The 18,826-nt window shown below is 40.3% G+C and overlaps 1 protein-coding gene across 5 annotated transcripts in view; it reads left to right on the forward strand.

Moving 5' to 3' along the window:
- The window catches only part of BCAS1 (brain enriched myelin associated protein 1), a 63,569-nt gene extending 51,019 nt beyond the window's left edge, over nt 1-12,550 (forward strand). For all 5 annotated transcript variants that reach the window (XM_074969911.1, XM_074969912.1, XM_074969914.1 and 2 more), the window contains 2 exons: nt 4,980-5,231; nt 12,180-12,550. In XM_074969911.1, coding sequence (XP_074826012.1) covers nt 4,980-5,231; nt 12,180-12,254 — 327 coding nt within the window. In that variant the 3' untranslated portion in view covers nt 12,255-12,550. The remainder of the gene's footprint in view (nt 1-4,979; nt 5,232-12,179) is intronic.
- The last annotated feature ends 6,276 nt before the right edge of the window (nt 12,551-18,826 follow it).

The following is an 18,826-nucleotide window of genomic DNA, read 5'->3' on the forward strand; positions in this document are numbered from 1 at the left end:
TTTTGCACTTCAATCACCTTGGACAGTGAAATTAACCAGATATCTTTTGAGTCGGTTATTTTCTAGTGCTTCACATGCACTATTGGAGAGATAATTATTTGCCGACAGACACTATGGAAGAAGAGTTAAATTTAAAGTAAAAACCTTCACTGAAATTTAACGAAAATCAGGAAAACATTTCTTTGTTTTGTTTTTCTTTAAACAAAACCTAAAGCATGAGCCAAAACTACCTGATCATGTCCCTTTATATTCCTTATTGTGCCAAGATTTCTTTATAAAATCACTGACTTTTCTAGTAGAAATTCAAAAGCTGTGAACTTTACTATGAGCCAGATCCTCAGCTGGGGTAAATCAGCAGACCTCCCTTTATGTCACTCGAGCTAAATCAACTGACACTAGCTAAGAATCTGGCCATGTGTGGAATGCTATAATTTTCTGTAACTCAGTAGCAAAATTAAAGCGGTGATGAAAATTGACCTATCAGACCTTCTTTCTTCATTCTCATTTTTATCATCAGGAAAGTGTTTTTCTGTTGTGTAACATCTGCTGATAGTTTAAGCTAATCTTAGCTGATTATTCTCTAATAGAGATCACAGAAGATACAAGGTCTGATTCTGAAACCTTTACTCTTATAAGCTAACAATTCTTTACTTACAGTGAGGCTTCTCAGATGACTAAAGGTTACCGTCCTGGGCTCATATTCTGTACTTTTTTCTCTTTTTTTTCTTTTCTTTTTTTTTTTTTTAATTGTCAGTTGCTACCAATTACCTACCATATTTCTAGAAAAAACATGTATGTATTGGGCCTGATTCTCTTCTCACTTGCACTGAGGAGAATCAATCCATTCTTCACTTTATTTTAATTTTTTTGCCTGTTTTTAACTGGTTATGCTATTGTATCAAACAACTGCCTTAATTTATCTTTTGTAGCTTTTCTTGGAATGCTCTGATTCCATTTCTCTCTTCATTACTGACATGTTGTATGTGATATAACTGCACTAGGGGACTGATCCAGAGCTCTATGAAGTCAGCAGGAATCTTTCCACTGACTTCAAAATCTTTGGATCAAGCCTAAGTTGAACATGACAGGAAAAATACTATCCTGTTAATCTTTTTTATTACTTTTTCCGTGGGAGTAAATTAACTCCAAAAGAGGTAATGCAGTTTGTCAAATGCTGATCAACCTTTAAAATGAGAAACATTAACATGGTTCATTATTCATAGGTTTCAGTTTGTATTTCCTGGTGTCACTCTCATCAATATTAAATGTGTCAATTTCCTGCCTTTCAAGATTAATATGAAACACCTCAAAGAGATTATCTGATTTTTTTTCTGCTTTGTCTGAAAAAAATATTACCGATATTGTTTAAAGTGTTTTTTCTGAGTAACATCAAAGGCCAAAATCTGCTTGCTACACTCATCAGAATAGTCCCCTTGAAGCCAGTTTGGATTTGGCCTGAAAAACTACAACAACTATCAGGAACTCACACAATTGAATAAACATGATAGGGCAGATTCTGCCCTAACTTTACAACCTCTGTGATCTCATTGATTTCATAGGGTGTTAATCAGGGCTAGACTCTGTCCTCACATCTTGGAACTTAGGCCTAGTCTGCACTTAAAACTTAGGTCAACATAGCCGTGGTGCTCAGGTGCGTGAAAAAATCCACACCATTGACTGCTCTAGCAATGCTGACCTGATGTAGATGCAGAATCCTGATGTAGATGCAGCTGGGTTGATGGAAAAATGCTTCTGTTAACCTATCTACCATCACTCAGGGAGGTGGAATTCCTACAATGATGGAAGCAATTATACCACCATACACCTATAGGGTGGACATGGCCTGTGGTAGTGCAAGAACCTTTGTACTTTGATTGTTTCTAGTTGTTCATGCAGGTCTGTGAATCCACTAAATAGTCACATTTCAAAAAGCAATCTATGGCAAATAAGAGGGACAAGTATCTTGTCAGACAAAGCAGGAGGTGAGCAAATGAGTGCTTCTTGTTTGACATTGAAATTAGTTAGAATAAGGATAGACAGAATTAAATTTGGTTTTATGTAGCACTTTTCCTTGCATTCCTTGCACCCTCAGAAACCCCCTTTGTAAGTTTTGAGTGCCCACGGAACACAGAAAAAACAGCTCTTTTACCCCATATGCAATTATTTACAAGATAAAGCATAGTGTCTGTGTCGATAAATCTGAGTTTGCCTTAAGAATGTTCCTTTTCCTTTGAAACTCTGACTCAAAGCTGGCCTCACTATGGTGTACAGTGCCGTTGCTCAAACTGCATTATAAACCCGATTATAGAGCCAAATTTGATGGGTCGTCTTATGTGCCACACCAGAATGAGGGAATTCCAGAGAAATGATATAGATTTGATTTTATGGAAAGGTGGAGAAATAAACGTACAAGGAAGCAATACATAGACTTACTACCTACCCAAAAGAAAAGGAACAGGGGCTCAAAGTTGAAAATAACGACAATATTATAACTGAAGCCGTGTCTCTAAGTACAGCGCTGCAGCTACGTAGCTGCAGCGCATCTGGTGAAGAGCTCTCCCGTCAGCATCATAAAACCACCTCCGCCAGCAGCAGAAGCTGTGGTGTGACGTAGCGCTGTGCACAAGAGCACTTATGTCTTTATAACTTATGTTGCTTGGGGGGTGGTTTTTTCAGACCCCTGAGTGACATAAGTTATGCTGACATAGGCTGTAGTGTAGACATAGCCTTAGTCAAGGAATTAAGTTGTTCAACCTTCAACAGCAGTGGAACTGGCATGGATATAGAATCAAAGGTTCTCTGACCTGCAAGATTTTGGTGTGAGCAGTACATTTATAGCAAGGATGTAGAAAAACTGGAACAGATCCAGAGGTGAGTGACAAAGATGATCAAAGGGATGGAACTAGAGTGACCAGATGTTTATAGGGACAATCCTGATATTTGGGGCTTTTTCTTATATAGGCTCCTATTACCCCCCACCCCCCATCCCAATTTTTCACACTTGCTGTCTGGTCACCCTAGATGGAACGCAAGCCGTATGGGCAAAGGCTGACGGAACTGGGTATGTTTAGTTTGGAAAAGAGGAGATTAAGGGAGAACATGATAGCCGTCTTTAAATACTTGGAAGCCTGCCTTAAAAAAATGGAGAAAAGTCCTCTCTTGCCACAGAGGGCAGGACAAGAGGCAATGGGTTCAAACTACACCATGGCAGATTTAGGCGCTGTCTACACTACAGGCCGTACAGCGGCACAGTTGTACCACTGCAGCTGTGTTGCTGTAAGGTCTCCCATGTAGTTGCTCTATGCTGGTGGGAGAGAGCTCTCCTGTCGGCTTAATTAAAGCACCCCCAATGAGCAACTGTAGCTACGTCAGTGGGAGAGCGTCTCCCACCAACATAGCACTGTCCATACAGGCACTTTTGTCAGTGAAACTTATTTTGGTTGGGGAAAGGGAGGGGCTCTTTTTTTCCACATCCCTGACCGACAAAAGTTTTATTGACAAAAGTGATAGTGTAGACATAGCCTTAGATTAAATCTCAGAAAACACTTCCTAACCATAAGAATGGTAGAACAATGAAACGGACTGCCTAGGAGAGTTGTGGAAGCTCCTTCACTGGAGGTTTTCAAAAGAAAGCTTGATAGCCATCTGTCTTGGATAGTTTAGGCACAACAAATCCTGCAATCTTGGCCAGGAGTTAGACTAGATGACTCTTGTGGTCCCTTTGAACCCTGTGATTCTATGATGAAAAGGAAAGAGGGACTTATGTGAAATAGACCAGTTGTAGTATTGCCAACCCCAGGAATTCAAAAATCATAAATCAGGCCCCCAAAATTATGTGATGAGCTTAAAAATCATGAGTTTTTTTTTTAATAGTAGATTTTGGGTTCTTTTTATTTGTCTTCTGGTTCTTGAGCCTTTAGAGTTTATACTTTGAAGTTTCTCTGTAACCATGATAGCTAAAGACTTACTTTGTTTTTAATGAAAGCTGATATTCTCCTGTAATCACATGATTCCAGGAGATGGAGCTTTAAGAAAAACAACCACTACTATGAGACTCACAATAAAATCAGAAGAGTTGGCAACACTGCAATTTGTTAAACCATGGGGGCATCTCCAGGCTGCAAGGGCCAAATTTGCAGATCGCCTAAATATGTCTAATTTGTAGGCTCCACTACCATGATTCTTTTTAACTCAATAAGTAAGTCAGAATAGTTTTGACAAGTCTTATATAATGCAAAAAGAAATTCCCACTTGCAAGCAAATGTTTTAGCACAAATGTACAGCCACAGAAACTGACAGAATCATCATGTTATTTTATTTGTTCTTCAGATCTGAATCTTGATTTGTGACCTTTGACCCTATCCAGTTGTTTTCTCAGTTTGAGTTCTTACCTTCACTGTATTTGTCTGCTCTGTAATGTTGTTTGTGTTTTGAGGAATTCACAGTGTCTCCTTTTGCAATTCCATGCAGCACTGGACTTCCATGGCCAAATCATGACTTGTTAATCACCTGGTGGAGTACTGTAATTTTATAGATGGGATATTTTTACCTCTGCTTTATGTGCCCTGCTACCTGTCTTTATCGCTCCTTCCCTTGCACTTTCAAGCTTCTATGGGGACTTTGCAGCTTGGGATGCAGAGACGGTTATATCTTTGCAGCTGTGAGAGCATGCATGTAATTCTATATATCTATAAATATACAGTCTTTTCTTTTTTTAATCACGTGCCGCTGCCAGCTAAAGAAGCTTCACCGTAGAAATATATAAAAATAAAGGCTATGCAGAAAGGGCCTGATCCTCAGTCTTTACTCACATAAGTGATCTCAGTCTCATTGGGGCTACTGTCCTAAGTAAAGGCTGCTGAATCAGGCCCAAGCTCTGTACATTGGAGGTGGCCTTTGATTATTACTATATTTATGAACCTCCTGCCAAAATGTTTATATTTTCCACTAAAAATAACCATTGTCTGAAACTGCTTTAGACATCAGGCTCCACAGAGAGGCCAATCGCCCCAACGGAAAGTGAACTTGTGGGCCAGAAGAGCAAGGAGAGTTCAAAAGACAAAACGTCTACAACAGAGCTGAGCAAACAGGAAACCCAAGATCAGCAAGACTCCAGAGAACAGCAAACCACAGCCACCGACTCAATCCAGAATGGAGGAGACACTGCGAAGGACTCCCCCCTCAAGAAAATAGAGAAGAGACAGTCATTTGGAGGATTTTTTAAGGGCTTAGTAGGTTAAATTAATTTTTGCTTTTAAATCGTGATTCGGCTGATTTAAATGACGACCCTGCAAGCTGCCTCTTGTGAGCAGACCCCTGCTCTGGTACACGCTATTAACTTCAATGGAGCGGCCCTGGAGTGCACTTACATGGAGCAGCTTGCAGGATCAGGGCCTTATGGCAGCACATTTTCAGCCAGAGGCAGGGAAAAGTGGGAACAAAGCTGCCAGTCAACATTAGAGCAGATGGAAAATGTCTTGGGAACACATGCTTGGTTCTAGTGAGCCCTTGGCAAGCAAGGTTGTTGTAGCTGTGTTGGTCCCAGGATATGAGAGAGACAAGATGGCTGAGGTAATATCTTTTATTAAGTCCCCCAAAGCACGACAATGTGGGTAAAACCAGACAGACAATCACTAAGCTCTCAAATGAACTGACACAGAAAAAAATGATAAGACACAAATACCGTATCACCTGCAGGTGAACGCTTTTTACAAAACCACCTCTCTCCATATCCGACCTCTCAGTCCTCATCCTCAAAGAAAAGCTGCACCATACCTTCAAAAGATGAGCACGGGCGCTAAAATTCATAACTTTGCTAGACATTAAAAATCATGAACGGAGACACTGATTTTATGTCTCATTACAACAATCAGTAATCCACTAATCCTCCTTTGTGCTATGACTGCAGAGGTGTTCATTGCCTACTTCATTGTGAATAGGCTCTTGCAACATGTGTTAACTCCTTATGCTTAACAATCTGTCCCACCTTGTATGTAGCTAGGAGACTCAGATTACATTTCCCAGACCTGAAAAAGAGCTCTGTGTATCTCAAAAACGTGTCTCTTTCAGCAGCAGAAGTTGGTCCAATAAAATATATTACCTCACCGGCATTGTCTCGCTCATGGTGAGCAATGCAAAAGCTAGTTCACAGATAGCCACTTGCCTCTGTTAAGAAGCCTTCTCTCTGAATCAGTGGTTCTCAAAGCCGGTCCACCACTTGTTCAGGGAAAGCCCCTGGCGGGCCGGACTGGTTTGTTTACCTGCCGCGTCCGCAGGTTCAGCCGATCGCGGCTCCCACTGGCCGCGGTTCGCCGCCCCAGGCCAATGGGGGGCTGTGGAGAAGGGTGCGGGGAACAGTGCCAGGAACAGAGAAGTTAAGCATTTTCTAGTAGTTATTCATAAAATCAATTGGCAGGAAGCAACTTGTTCCACTCTCCCTACCACAACAGACAGACTGAGTACAAAGTGTTATGCGATCACTCCTGACTTCAGATCCTCATCCAAGGCTAGCCACATCTTTTTACATCCCAAATGGACATCACCAAGAATACCCAGTGCTGGGAAGAATACAAAACGAGGAGGTCACCTTAGTTGTAATGAATCTGGGGTTGTGATAGGTTATTTACAACTTTTTTTCCCCTGGCTCTGCTCAGAGGGTGGCTAGAAAATAAAATAAAACTGAGCCAACCACCACTGCCCAGAAGAGGAAAAAGCAAGTAGAACAGAATTTAAATTGACACTGATTTGAAAACTAGCCCTTTTAGAACATTACGTTAGAAAGTTAAGCTGTTGTTCAGAACAATATGACTCATTTTGTGGCAGATGTTTTTCCACATCATAAGGAGTGTTTGATTAACATTCATTTCACAGAATTGTGACCTATCCTACACTGTGCTATTTGCACTACAAAAAATTTGTATATTGTCCAGGGAAGGAGAAGGAAGGAAACTTAACTCTTTCTGCATGATCTCTTAATAATAATGAAGCCACTTACATATATGTTAAACAGGAAAAAAAAATTGTATCATTTAGGGGCCTTGAGTGAAATCCTGGCCTTCCTAAAATCTGGGGGTACTTTGCCATTGAATTCAGGATTTCACCCCAGATGCTAAGTACTAATAATTTCCGTTGACTTCCATTCATCTGCAGCCAGTGCTTAATTTGTGCTGGGGCTTGTAAGGGTTGAGCCCCAACACCTCTAGGCTTGGCAGTTCATAGCCCCAGCACCACTGTGCTTGCCGCATCAGTTATGAAAGTAAAAAATTGCTTGAGCCCCAGCACCTTTCATTACAAATTAAGCACTGTCAGCAGCTCCCACTGAAGTCACGGGTAGATCCTGTTCCTCAGCATCCTCTGGGAGAAGCAGAACCTTGTTTATACCCGCTTTTTGTATTTTGTACAAACTGGTCCCAGTTATTAGACATGTGCTCCTGAGTGCGTGTTTACTTTCCCACTCAATGTGCGTGCAAGTCCACAATATGCACAAGTATATAAATGTGTGTGTATGTACCACATGACTCACAAGCATACAGTGTGCTCACGTGTCTGGAAAACTCGGCTCATACTATGTATATTTGTAACCAGTCCCACTTTGGCGCATATTATGTATATTTGTAACCAATCCCACAATCCCACTTTGGGGGGGAGGGATAGCTCAGTGGTTTGAGCATTGGCCTGCTAAACCCAGGGTTCTGAGTTCAATCCTTGAGGGGGCCATTTAGGGATCTGGAGGAAAAATTGGGGATTGGTCCTGCTTTGAGCAGGGGGTTGGACTAGATGACCTCCTGAGGTCCCTTCCAACCCTGATATTCTATGATTGGCCAACAGGAGGGTTTGAACCTGGGACCTCCTGGTATAAAACCATGAGCTTCTATTGCTTGAGCTAAAGGATTTAGCTAGCAGCTGTAGTAGATTTGTTAACCTCTTATGGGAACTGGGTAGAGGGAGTCCTCACATGGGTTACAAATTGACCAGGCAAATATTTACTACCTCTATTGTTTCTAGAAATAATGGAGAATTGCTCTCTTGGTTTGAATTCTGCAGAAATCAAATACTGTGGGCCAAATATCAATGTCCTTTCTCAGTCAAAATTCTCACTGAAGTCAATGAGTGAGAAAGGGCTTCTGTATTTGTAGACAATAGTTCTTTATTTTGTATTCTGTCATTCAAACAAGCTGCATCCAGAAACTTTTCATACAGTTAGGCCATGTCTACACTAGTGCCTATGTCAGCAAAACTTTTGTCGCTTATGAATGTAAAAAGACCCACCCCCCTGAGCGACGTAAATTTTCCTGGCATAAGCACTCATATGCACAGTGTTATGTCGGTGGGAGCTCGTTGAGATGGTTTTATTATGTCGACAGGAGAGCTCTCTCCAATCGTCATAACGTGGCTATATGAGCACTCTAACAGCGGCATAGCTGTATCGGGTCAGTTGGGCCGCTGTAAGCTTGTGTGTGTAGACCTGGCCTTAAATAGAAACAGCATCAGAATAATTGCAAAGAGATCAGGAGGCAAACAAGAGAATATGTTTTTGTACGAGAGTCAGTGAGGCAGAAGGATGTCTCAGAGCCAGAGCAGAGAAGGCTCTTGCACCAAGAGAGGTGAGATTGCGTGCAGAGACAGAGAGGTGGATACTGCTACAAGCAAGTAAAGTGAAGAGAGAATAGAAAGAGATTCTCTGAGATATTTTTCTTTGCTAGTTTGCATTTCTCATGCCTGATATTAATTTGGCCATGCAGTGCATCATTTTTTTTGCATTAACAGAGCCCTAAAATACTCAGGTATCTTTCCTCTTTCGTGAACAGAATAACTCTTTTTTTATTTACGTACACAGTGTAAAGGTTTTAGATTTATAGCTTATCTGGCCAGTTGGCTAGCTCTTCAACTGGGAAAGACAACCCACTACCAGATCTTGCTGCACAGAGGAGATGGATGTTTTCTCCTCTCCAATCAGGAAGAATATTCAGCATTAAACAGAAGTGTTCCCCAGATCGAAATATTTCACAGCATACTACCACTCCTTCATACATTTATGACTCAACTTTTTACCCATGTCTAAGGAAGTCAATCCCCAATCCTTCCAAAAACCAACACTTTCCAATAAAACAATGATAGTTCAAACCAAAATAAGTGGCAAAGTCCACACCACAAGTTGTAATAGTTAAACTCTTAGAGTATTAGACTATACATAAACCAATCATAGTATCCTCCATTTAAAGTATCAGTCCAGAAATCTGGTAAGAGCTTCTCTGATAGAGTGCTGAGCTCTGGACTGATAAAATGGGGATAGAAGATATTTTAGCAGAAGTGGAGGTTCTCTAGACCTTACTTGTCTCCATACTCCATTGTGCATTTTCATGGGCAAAGTCCACTGGATTGTCCCCTGAATTCTGGCCAGCTGTTTTAAAAAAACACTCTGCCCTGAAACCATTGATTCTTCTGCAAAAGGACATAGTATAAAGGAAATGGAATGGAGAGGAATGCACTAGATTAGAAAGTCAAGATCAGGCATCTGTTCCTAGCTACTTGTGGAACAGATTATGCTCTTAGGCAAAATTACAGCACCAATAGCATAGGTCTGTCAGAGAACAAGGGTCATTGACTATCTGAATTTCATTGAAAGAAGCTACACAATTCTGCGTCTGTTACATAAGCAAAAGAGGAATTCACAACATAATAAAATGCAAAGGAATTTAGGGTAGAGTGAGAATCAGGAAAATGTACATTTACTAAAGCTAGGGATTAATGGCTTGATTTTCAGAAGTAGGACAACTCAAAATGAAATAAACGGAAACTGTGGGTACTCCACACATGAAAACACTCTTGGGAACTATCTGAATCGGGATCTTCAGTACAGGGTGCACAGAGGCAATGCTTTTGTTGAGCGCACTCTGAATCAGAACTGCCGTTCTATCACTACATTCCTGATCCCACACTTAGAACAGATACAATCCAAATTAAATGTGCTCCAGGTTAGCCCTCAAAGGGGTTGTACAGGAATAACTGAGAGCAGAGTTTGAACCAATGGGAACCATGCCCGCCCATGCATCTGAGGGCAGATCTGGAACTTGCTTGTTAAAACAGAGGTATCAACACTTTCAAGAGCCTTGAAAATTCTAGGTAATAAGAATCACAGGCCAGCACCCTTTCCAGCTTCCAGTTTTATTTAACAAGCCACTTTGAAAATGGGCTCAGTGATCAGGATGCACTATAGGTGAACATAAATAAATGATGTTATTTGGCAAATGTGCTAAGTCAGTCAAAATGAGTTCACTTCCAGCCTGCAGTATTTACAGGAAATAGGGCAAATAATAGTATCTTATTTCTCAAGTTAACGTACTCATGCATTGCACAGACACAGTTACAGTTGACAGACTTCAAGCTAATCATCTAACATTGGGAAATCTTTTAATTGATGTTCAGACTCTCTTTACTGGCTAAATTTGGAATGACGAGCTTGTTTTGTGTTGTTGATTTATAATTATGGTCAACTACCAATGTCGATGCATTTAAAAAGCCAGCTTGTGCTGTCTGCAGGGCATAACCAGTTAGAAGCCATCTAGTTCTAGACAGTGGTTCAAATTCAACTTTGGTGTAAGTGGGTGCAACTCACAATCACTGGAGTCGCACCTGTCTGCATCTGGGTCAACATAGATTGTACAGGATAAAACAGTGCCCTCTTTGGCCACCTGTGGTGGTGGTGGTTTTTAAGGGTGGAGAGGTGTTATGCTGCAATTTTTTAGAACAAGAAAAATAAAATGGCCAGCAGGCAGCAGGTCATTAACATGGCCAGGTGGATTAATGTCAAAATATCTGCTGTTGCTTCGCGAACAAGGGGGAGGATTCCCTAACCATGCTTGTGAGACTAGTTTAGCTAGTCCTCCTTTCTCCCACTTCTCTGTGAAACTGTATGTCCCAGAGTGCAATGCTCCGTGCATTATTGGTGCCACCCTGCGTGCATGTCCTCTCCAGGCAATAGAGCCACTGCTGAAGTCATGAATGATAGCTGTCCAGATTTCCCAGTAATGCACTAAATAAACACAGGTTTCAGAGTAGCAGCCATGTTAGTCTGTATCCACAAAAAGAACAGGAGTACTTGTGGCACCTTAGAGACTAACAAATTTTTTAAAGCATAAGCTTTCGTGAGCTACAGCTTACTTCATCGGATCCGATGAAGTGAGCTGTAGCTCACGAAAGCTTATGCTTTAAAAAATTTGTTAGTCTCTAAGGTGCCACAAGTACTCCTGTTCTTTTTTTAAAAAAACACAGTTAGACAGAATGGTAGGTATGGCTGCGTAAACATAGCTAACACATGGTACTGGTCTACTGCAGGCAATCTTTTAATGATTTTAGATCTGGTTCAGCTAAACTAAATTTTAAAACGGATTAGCTGTATAGTTTAGACATGGGTTTAGATTTAGACTGTTTAAGAAGCCTGTCCTTCAGAATTATTCAACTGATTTTTGCATATTTCTATTTATTGTGCTGATTTCAAGACCACTAGAAATGGGGCAGGGCACCCCATATCTCCTAAAACTGGGTTTACAGTATGGTTTTAACTACTTGGAAAATTTCACCCAACGTAAGACAGAGCCATGTCTGTGTTGTGAATAGAGCTGATGCAACTCAACCATGTCTGTTATAATCAGGACAGAGGAGTGTCATGAACTGTTGCCAAAAGAGTTGGGTTTGTAGTATAGACAGGGCATTACAAATGCAATATCATTATGACATTTTCAAATACCTAAATACGTAAAGGCATTTAATGTTCCTTTATACTGGGAGCAGAATTCCTAAACCCATTTGAAAGGCTCTAGTATGTGTGCAGTAACCAGTTTGGACAATGATATTTTATTGAGAACTATTCTAGAACCACAATAATATAGCATGGGTGGTTAGTGCAGTTCTCTCAAAACAATAACCAGAGAGAATGAGCAACAGCCATGTTCAGGTATAGTTGTGGCTTGCACCATTTTACTCCCATTGTGGGGAGTGTGCAGATGTGGCTCCAGCTTGCGGTAGTGTTAAAAACTGATTAAAGGAGAAGAATTGAGGAGAGAAGAGAAGTAACATCAATGGAAATGTCTGTTTGCAAAGGACCAAAACATAATTGCAGATGTAATTGTTCTTCAACATGGTTCAACTATTTTTACATGTTTCTGTATATTCTTCCTCAGGGGCCGAAACGGACATCTGATGCTGAAGTGCAAACAGATCCAGTGTCTATTCTACCTGCTGGAAAATCCAAGTAATGAAGATGCTTGGCTGCTGAAGAATCAGCCACTCTTTATGAGCTCCCTTGCAGTAAAGATGTCTCATTATTTTCCTTTTTATGGCTGTCATCAAAAGAGGGCCACGCTGAAGACTAAAGCAAACGTTTGTGTACATTTGAGGTGTATCATTTACAGAATTTGTTCATTAGATATTAGTAAGTAACTGTAAAGGTCATTAAGAAACGATGTGTAATATAATTAAAGGGAGGTCATGGGAATGATTTTTAAGTCTATAGGGGTGAGAGGAAGTATAGGTGAGGTCAGAAAGTGACAGTGGAAAAAGATGAATAGCAGAGTAAATGAATATGATGAAAGGATTGCAGTTTTTGTGGCAAAGCAGTGGACAAAGAATTCTCAGCTACAGAGCTTTAAAGCGGTCATAAAAAAAATCATATTTTGATAAAATTTATATTTAAAGGTCAATACCAACCAACCAACCGAACCTTATGTGGTTTGTCATTATGTTGTAATTAGCAAGGTCTGCGGTATAATAGAATCAGTGGTTTTAAGATTATGCTTCAGATTGGTCTGTACATTATTAATGTAAATTAAAAGGCTAAAATGCAAAGGCTCAAAGTGATTTAAAGCACAGTTTCTTCCTTGACTTGGTGAGGTAGAATAACAAATGCAAATACTTAAACTATTCATACAGCACAAGAGGGCGCTAGCATCTCCACTATACTACTAATTCAGAGGATATATCTACAATCTTATGTTGTTAATGTTTTTCAGATTTAGGAAAAGAAAAAAAAACTTAGTTGTTTTGTCAGTTACTCATCTCCATTCATATTTGTAATTAATCCTAATAAAAAGCAACCCTAAGACTGATCAGGATTCTACCTGCTTTACAAAACTCTTGTAATAATCAGGGTTAATAAATTTTACAAATGATTACAGATTTCTTTGGTTTATTAAACCCTTATACTAACTCAAACAGGGAACGGTGGGACTGACATTTTAATGCATAGAAGCATCTGAATTATAGATTATTAAATCATACATAAATCAATATACAACCAAATGCGTTTCCTTTAAAAAAATAAATCATTCACATCTTTAATCCTTAACTGAAGATCCTTATACAGGGACTCAGGTTGTCCTTGTTCTTTGATCATTGATATGTAAGCAAGGATAAATTACACATCCATACCATGCTTGGTTGTGGAATAAATATCTGTCATACTTCCTCAATGCAAGAATAGATTAGAACTGAAAATCAGATTTCAAACTTCAGTCCTTTCCAAATATCATCACTGTAGGCAGATGGATTCTATAGCATCTGCAGAACGACATTCCTGATGAGTATTATGAAAGAAGAGGTGAAAAGATCTGTCCTTCTCATTAGGATCCTTTGTAGGTAGGAAATAATGCTGCAGTGGGCCTCTCAAACCCATAGTCTTGCAACTGATGACCAAAACTAGTGCCAGTGTCAGAAAGCTACATTGGTCTTTTAATAATTACAGCACTTTCTGTTCTTCTCCCAACCATAATGGGCCTTAAATCTGATGTCATATATAGTGATATAAATCAAGAGTAATTGTACAAAACCACTATATGCATCTTGGGCCTGATCCAGAGCTCACTGGTTTTACACCTATGTTATTCCATTGACTGCAACGAGTTAATTCTCATTACACTGGTGTAAATGACAGGAGAATCAGTCCTATTATATCCAGCTTTATCAGATTGAAGTTAAGGTCCCATTTTCTCACTGTTCCACTTAGGAAAGTTTAATGTAGCACAAAACCAGTTATACTGGTTATATAGTTATACCGATAGTTATACTGGTGTAAGGCATCTTGATACCAGTATAGCTGCATCCACAGTAGAGGTTGTACCAGAATAACTCTGTCAGTTACAAAAAAAACAAAACAAAAAGGTCACTCCCCTAAGCTGACTTGTTATAATGCTAAAAAGTCTGTGTGAAGGCCAGAACTTCCTTAGAAGAGAAATTTATCTCTACAATGGAATCAGGGAAGTGATGCCACACAGAGCAGTATGAATAATGGATTTTTTTGGTTCACTGGCATTTTTAGGGGGGAAAAATCATTTCAGGTCTTTTGGGGGGGGAAGGGAGGGGAACAAACCAAAAATGTTAAAAAAAATTGAACTTTTTTGTTTTAACAAAATCTAAACATTTTATTTCCATCTCAACCTTTTTAAAGTCAAATTCAAGGAAATTTTGAAACAAGTCACATTGAAACAATTTTTCAGGTCAAAAAAGTCAAGAGCGATTGCGGATGACTTCATGCCACCGAGTGGCTAATACTGATGAAATAGTGGTTAGCGTTGGCAGGGCCCAGTTACACAGGAACTACCCCTTTCATTTGATTCCTCTCTGATAACAGGAAGATTACAAGCTTTGAAGAAGCAGAGTCAGCCTTCTCATAAAGCAGCACGACATGCAGCCCTAAGAGGAAAAAAGGCTCGTAGGGGACGAATTCACCATTCAGTTGAGATTCCTCGATCCCAGTGCCATGTTACTAAATTTAGATATTTTTTAGATCGTAGGTGTTCACATAAAGTAAAGATTGAGAGCTTATTCGGGAGGAAGGGCTTTGTTAAAGCCACAGCCAAAGACAAAGGGAAAGGTTGCTAATGTTTCTTGGTTCCCAGACCAAAATACTGCACTGAGCCCCAGTTGTCAAGAAATCACATGAAGAACTTTACAGAGTGGCTCTATCTTTATACCTAAGCTTTTAAATAGCAAACCACATTACATCAGAAATATTGCAAAATATCCAGTGATCTTAAATTAGAATTTTTAAAGAAATCAAATTTTAAAACCAAAAATGCTGTCTCAGGAATAAGTAAACATCCTAGGAAATGAGTTTAAATAAATAGCTGCCATTCGCATAAGAAATGCCTCCCTCCAACTGACAGTGATTTATGGACTGCCCTCCATAAAAGAGCTCATTCAACAGTTAAGTTGTTTTGCGCTCCATGGCCATGTGTTCTGCTCGTTACAGGATTAGTTTTCTTTCAGCCAGGCTATGCACTGGAAATGCAGAAAAACAATTAGATTCTTGTGAAGTTTCATGCTGCAGGTTTTTCAACCTGCAAACAAATTCTCTCTTTGGAAACTGGCCGGGTGCCCAACTTTGTTGAACTAGAAGAGGCCAATAGTTGACATTTTCAAGACTGGAACTGTCCTGAGCGGACTCAGTAGCAGATATACACACACAAATTGAGGAAAACAATGTAATTTCCAGTGTCAAACAGTCTGATGCGAACTTTATGCAGAAATAGAAGCTGAATTTTAAAAACAGCCAAAATATGGAATTTGATTTTAGTGTTTTATTTCTGTACTAAGTATTGCCTAGAGACCTGTACAAAAACAGAGCCCCATTCTTTCCCCCATCTCTCTGGCTGCATCTGACGGTTGTCTTTTGCCTTATACTTCGACTATAAATCTTTGGAGCAGAAAGCATCTTTTTTCTCTCTGTTTGTACATCACCTAGCACAATGGGGTCCTGTTCCATGACTGGAGCTCATAGGTGCTACAGGAATACAAATCAACAATTGTACTAAGCACTGTACAGACACAGAAGAGCTCCTTGACAAAGAGCTTAGGCCCAGATCCACAAATGGCTCTTAACTTCCGTTAAAATCAATACTTCTGTAGATCTGGGCCATACAATCTAAACAGGCAAAGGGTGGGGGAAAGGATTATCCCCCTTTTCTGGATGGGAAACTGAGGCACAACAAAATTCAGACTGAGGCCTTTTGAAAATCTGGCCCTAAGTGACTTGCTTAGGGTCACTCAGGGAATCTGCAGCTGGGAACTGAACTCGGTTTAAATGGGTCCTAGTTCAGTGCTGTTCCCGCAAGATCCTTCTCTGATTGATTTATTAATGCTACTGGCATTACATTTTTTTCCTCTGGCTTTCCCTACATGTGGGTCAAGAAGAAGACAACTTATCTGTGACTAGAGATCAAGATAAAGTTCTGTAGATGCTTACATTTTTTTAAAAATGCATATTGTCCAGGATGCTACTGAAGTGAAATCAAAAAGAAATCAAAACTATTCCGTAGATTGAATAAAGTAGATTAATTATGGAAGCATTGTGGCATCAATATTATTCCTATAACACTCTTATCTTATCGGTTGTTTATTAAAGCTTTTTTTCCTCCTAACTGAACTGTATCCAGAAGTAGAATTGCTCCCGGTGTTTGCAGCTGCAAAGTGAGCCCATCCAGGTGGTGGCTCTGCTGAAGATTTACACCTCACTGTATATTTCACATTTTCATATTAGGCCATGTCTTCACTAGCAACATTAAAGCACTGCCCCAGCAGCACTTTAACATGGCTGTTTAGCACTGGGACAGAGCTCTCCCAGCGCTGTAAAAAACCCACCTCCAAGAGGGGAATAGCTACCAATGCTGGGAGCATGGCTCCCAGAGCTGGTGCACGGTCTACATTGGCACTTTACAGCGCTGAAACTTGCAGAGCTCAGGGGGGTGTTTTATCACACCCCTGAGCGAGAAAGTTGCAGCGCTGTAAAGTGCCAGTGTAGACAAGCCCACATAGGGCCTGGTTCTGGTCTCATTTAGGCTATGTCTACACTACAGACCTTACAGCTGTAAGATCTCCCGTGTAGCCACTCTGCCGACAGGAGAGAGCTCTCCCGTCAGCATAATTAAACCACCCACAACGAGCAGTGGTAGCTATAGCACTGTCCACACTGGCGCTTCTGTCAATGAAACTTATGTCGGTCAGCCCTGTATGTCTACACTACCGTGGTAAGTCGACCTAAGCTACGCAACTCCAGCTACGTGAATAACGTAGCTGGAGTCGATATTAGGGTGACCAGACAGCAAGTGTGAAAAATCGGGATGGAGTGGGGGTAATAGAAGCCTATACAAGAAAAAGACCCAAAAAGTGGGACTGTCCCTATAAAATCAGGAAATCAGGTCACCCTAGTTGCCGTACCTTAGGTCTAGTTATCACGGGGTCTACACCGCGGAGGGTCGATGGGAGAAACTCTCCCATCGACTTACCTTACTCTTTTCGTCAGGGTAGAGTACAGGGGTCAACTGGAGAACGATCTGCAGTCGATTTGGCGGGTCTTCACTAGACCTGCTAAATCGACCGCCGGTGGATCGATCTCAGAGCATTGATCCCAGGCTACACATAGCCTGACAAAAGTTTTACCAACAAAAGTGCTAGTGTAGACATAGCCTTACATTGCACTTAATCAAAAGCATCCTTATGTGAGTCAGATCTGAATCCTATCAGATCAGAATCTTACCCATTGTGTGCAATGGCTTCTTTGCTTTAAGAGATTAGGAGCCAGATTCAGATCTGAGAGCCCAGTCTAGTTCTGCCAGTGGGCAACAAAGCACCAGCCGGCGTGTGCAGATGAATTTCAAATTGCAATGTGGGTAAGAGCACCGGTTTTTATGGCTAAGCTGCTGTCTGTTGTGCCTATAGGAGTTCACAAGATTCCTTTCAGCTGACTTATGCACCAAAATTCATTGTTTAATACAACAAAAACAGTCCTTCCTTTGTGAAGTGATAAACAGAAAGTGCTACTAGCATCTGCAGAAGGATTTGGCCCCATTTGGGGGGTTACATGTGGAACTGCTCTGACTTCCGTATGTGCCCTTGAGAATATCAGTGAAGAGCCTGGAATGGCTGCAGACTCCACCTCTTCTGGACAAACACCCTAGGTCTTTACTGGCAGTTTGAGCAGTTTAGCAGTTCTGACAGCACAAAAACAGGAAATTCTGCACCAGCCCTGACTAAGGCTGATGATGTGTGTAAATCCCTCAGCATAAAGCATGCATTATTTGTTTTAAAAAAAAAATTTAAAAAGCCACACCAATGAGAAGCCTTGGAGAATAAGTCCCTTATCAAGACTCCTCAGTTTTACATACTCATTTCCTATTAAATTTGTTGCCTAGTAAACCATTAAAAAGAATCCAAGCTACTTGAAAGGAAGCATTAACCATTTATGTTTAAACCAGTAAAGAACAGAGTCCAAACTTCTTCCTTCTCTCACCTCACTGTGCACAAGTAATGCAGCACTGGAAGTATTTGAGATTACCCACTCTTATCTATGGAATTTTTTTTTTTAACATGCAGAATTTCCTGAAAGGAGAAAAAAGCACTTTCTGATTATTGTATTCTGTTTATTGTATGTGTCTTTAGTATAGCAGGGCAGGAAGCAGAACTCTGACATAAACAACCCCCAAACCTTTGACAAGTTCAGATCTAGATTTGAACATTGTAGATCCACCCCAGTTAAAGCACCTAGAGAATTTTTAAATAAATTTTAACCCTAATAAATTATTGAATACAAATGAGGGTGGGCGGATGAATTTATAAAATTCTCACAAAATTTAATTTAATTTTTTCCTCACAGAAAGTTTATTTTTGTCAATTTTTTCCAACCAGCTATAGGGCCAGATCCTCAGTTGGTGTAAGTTAACATCACTGACTTCAACAGAAGCACATCAGTTTATACCAGCTGATGATCTGGCCCCTTCTAGTTATAGGTCTCAGTCTTCAGGAACCAAACTTGGGATGAAGAACAAACAGAAAATCA

This window comes from Natator depressus, chromosome 13 (genome assembly GCF_965152275.1).
Source record: "Natator depressus isolate rNatDep1 chromosome 13, rNatDep2.hap1, whole genome shotgun sequence".
Classification (NCBI taxonomy): Eukaryota; Metazoa; Chordata; order Testudines; family Cheloniidae; genus Natator; species Natator depressus.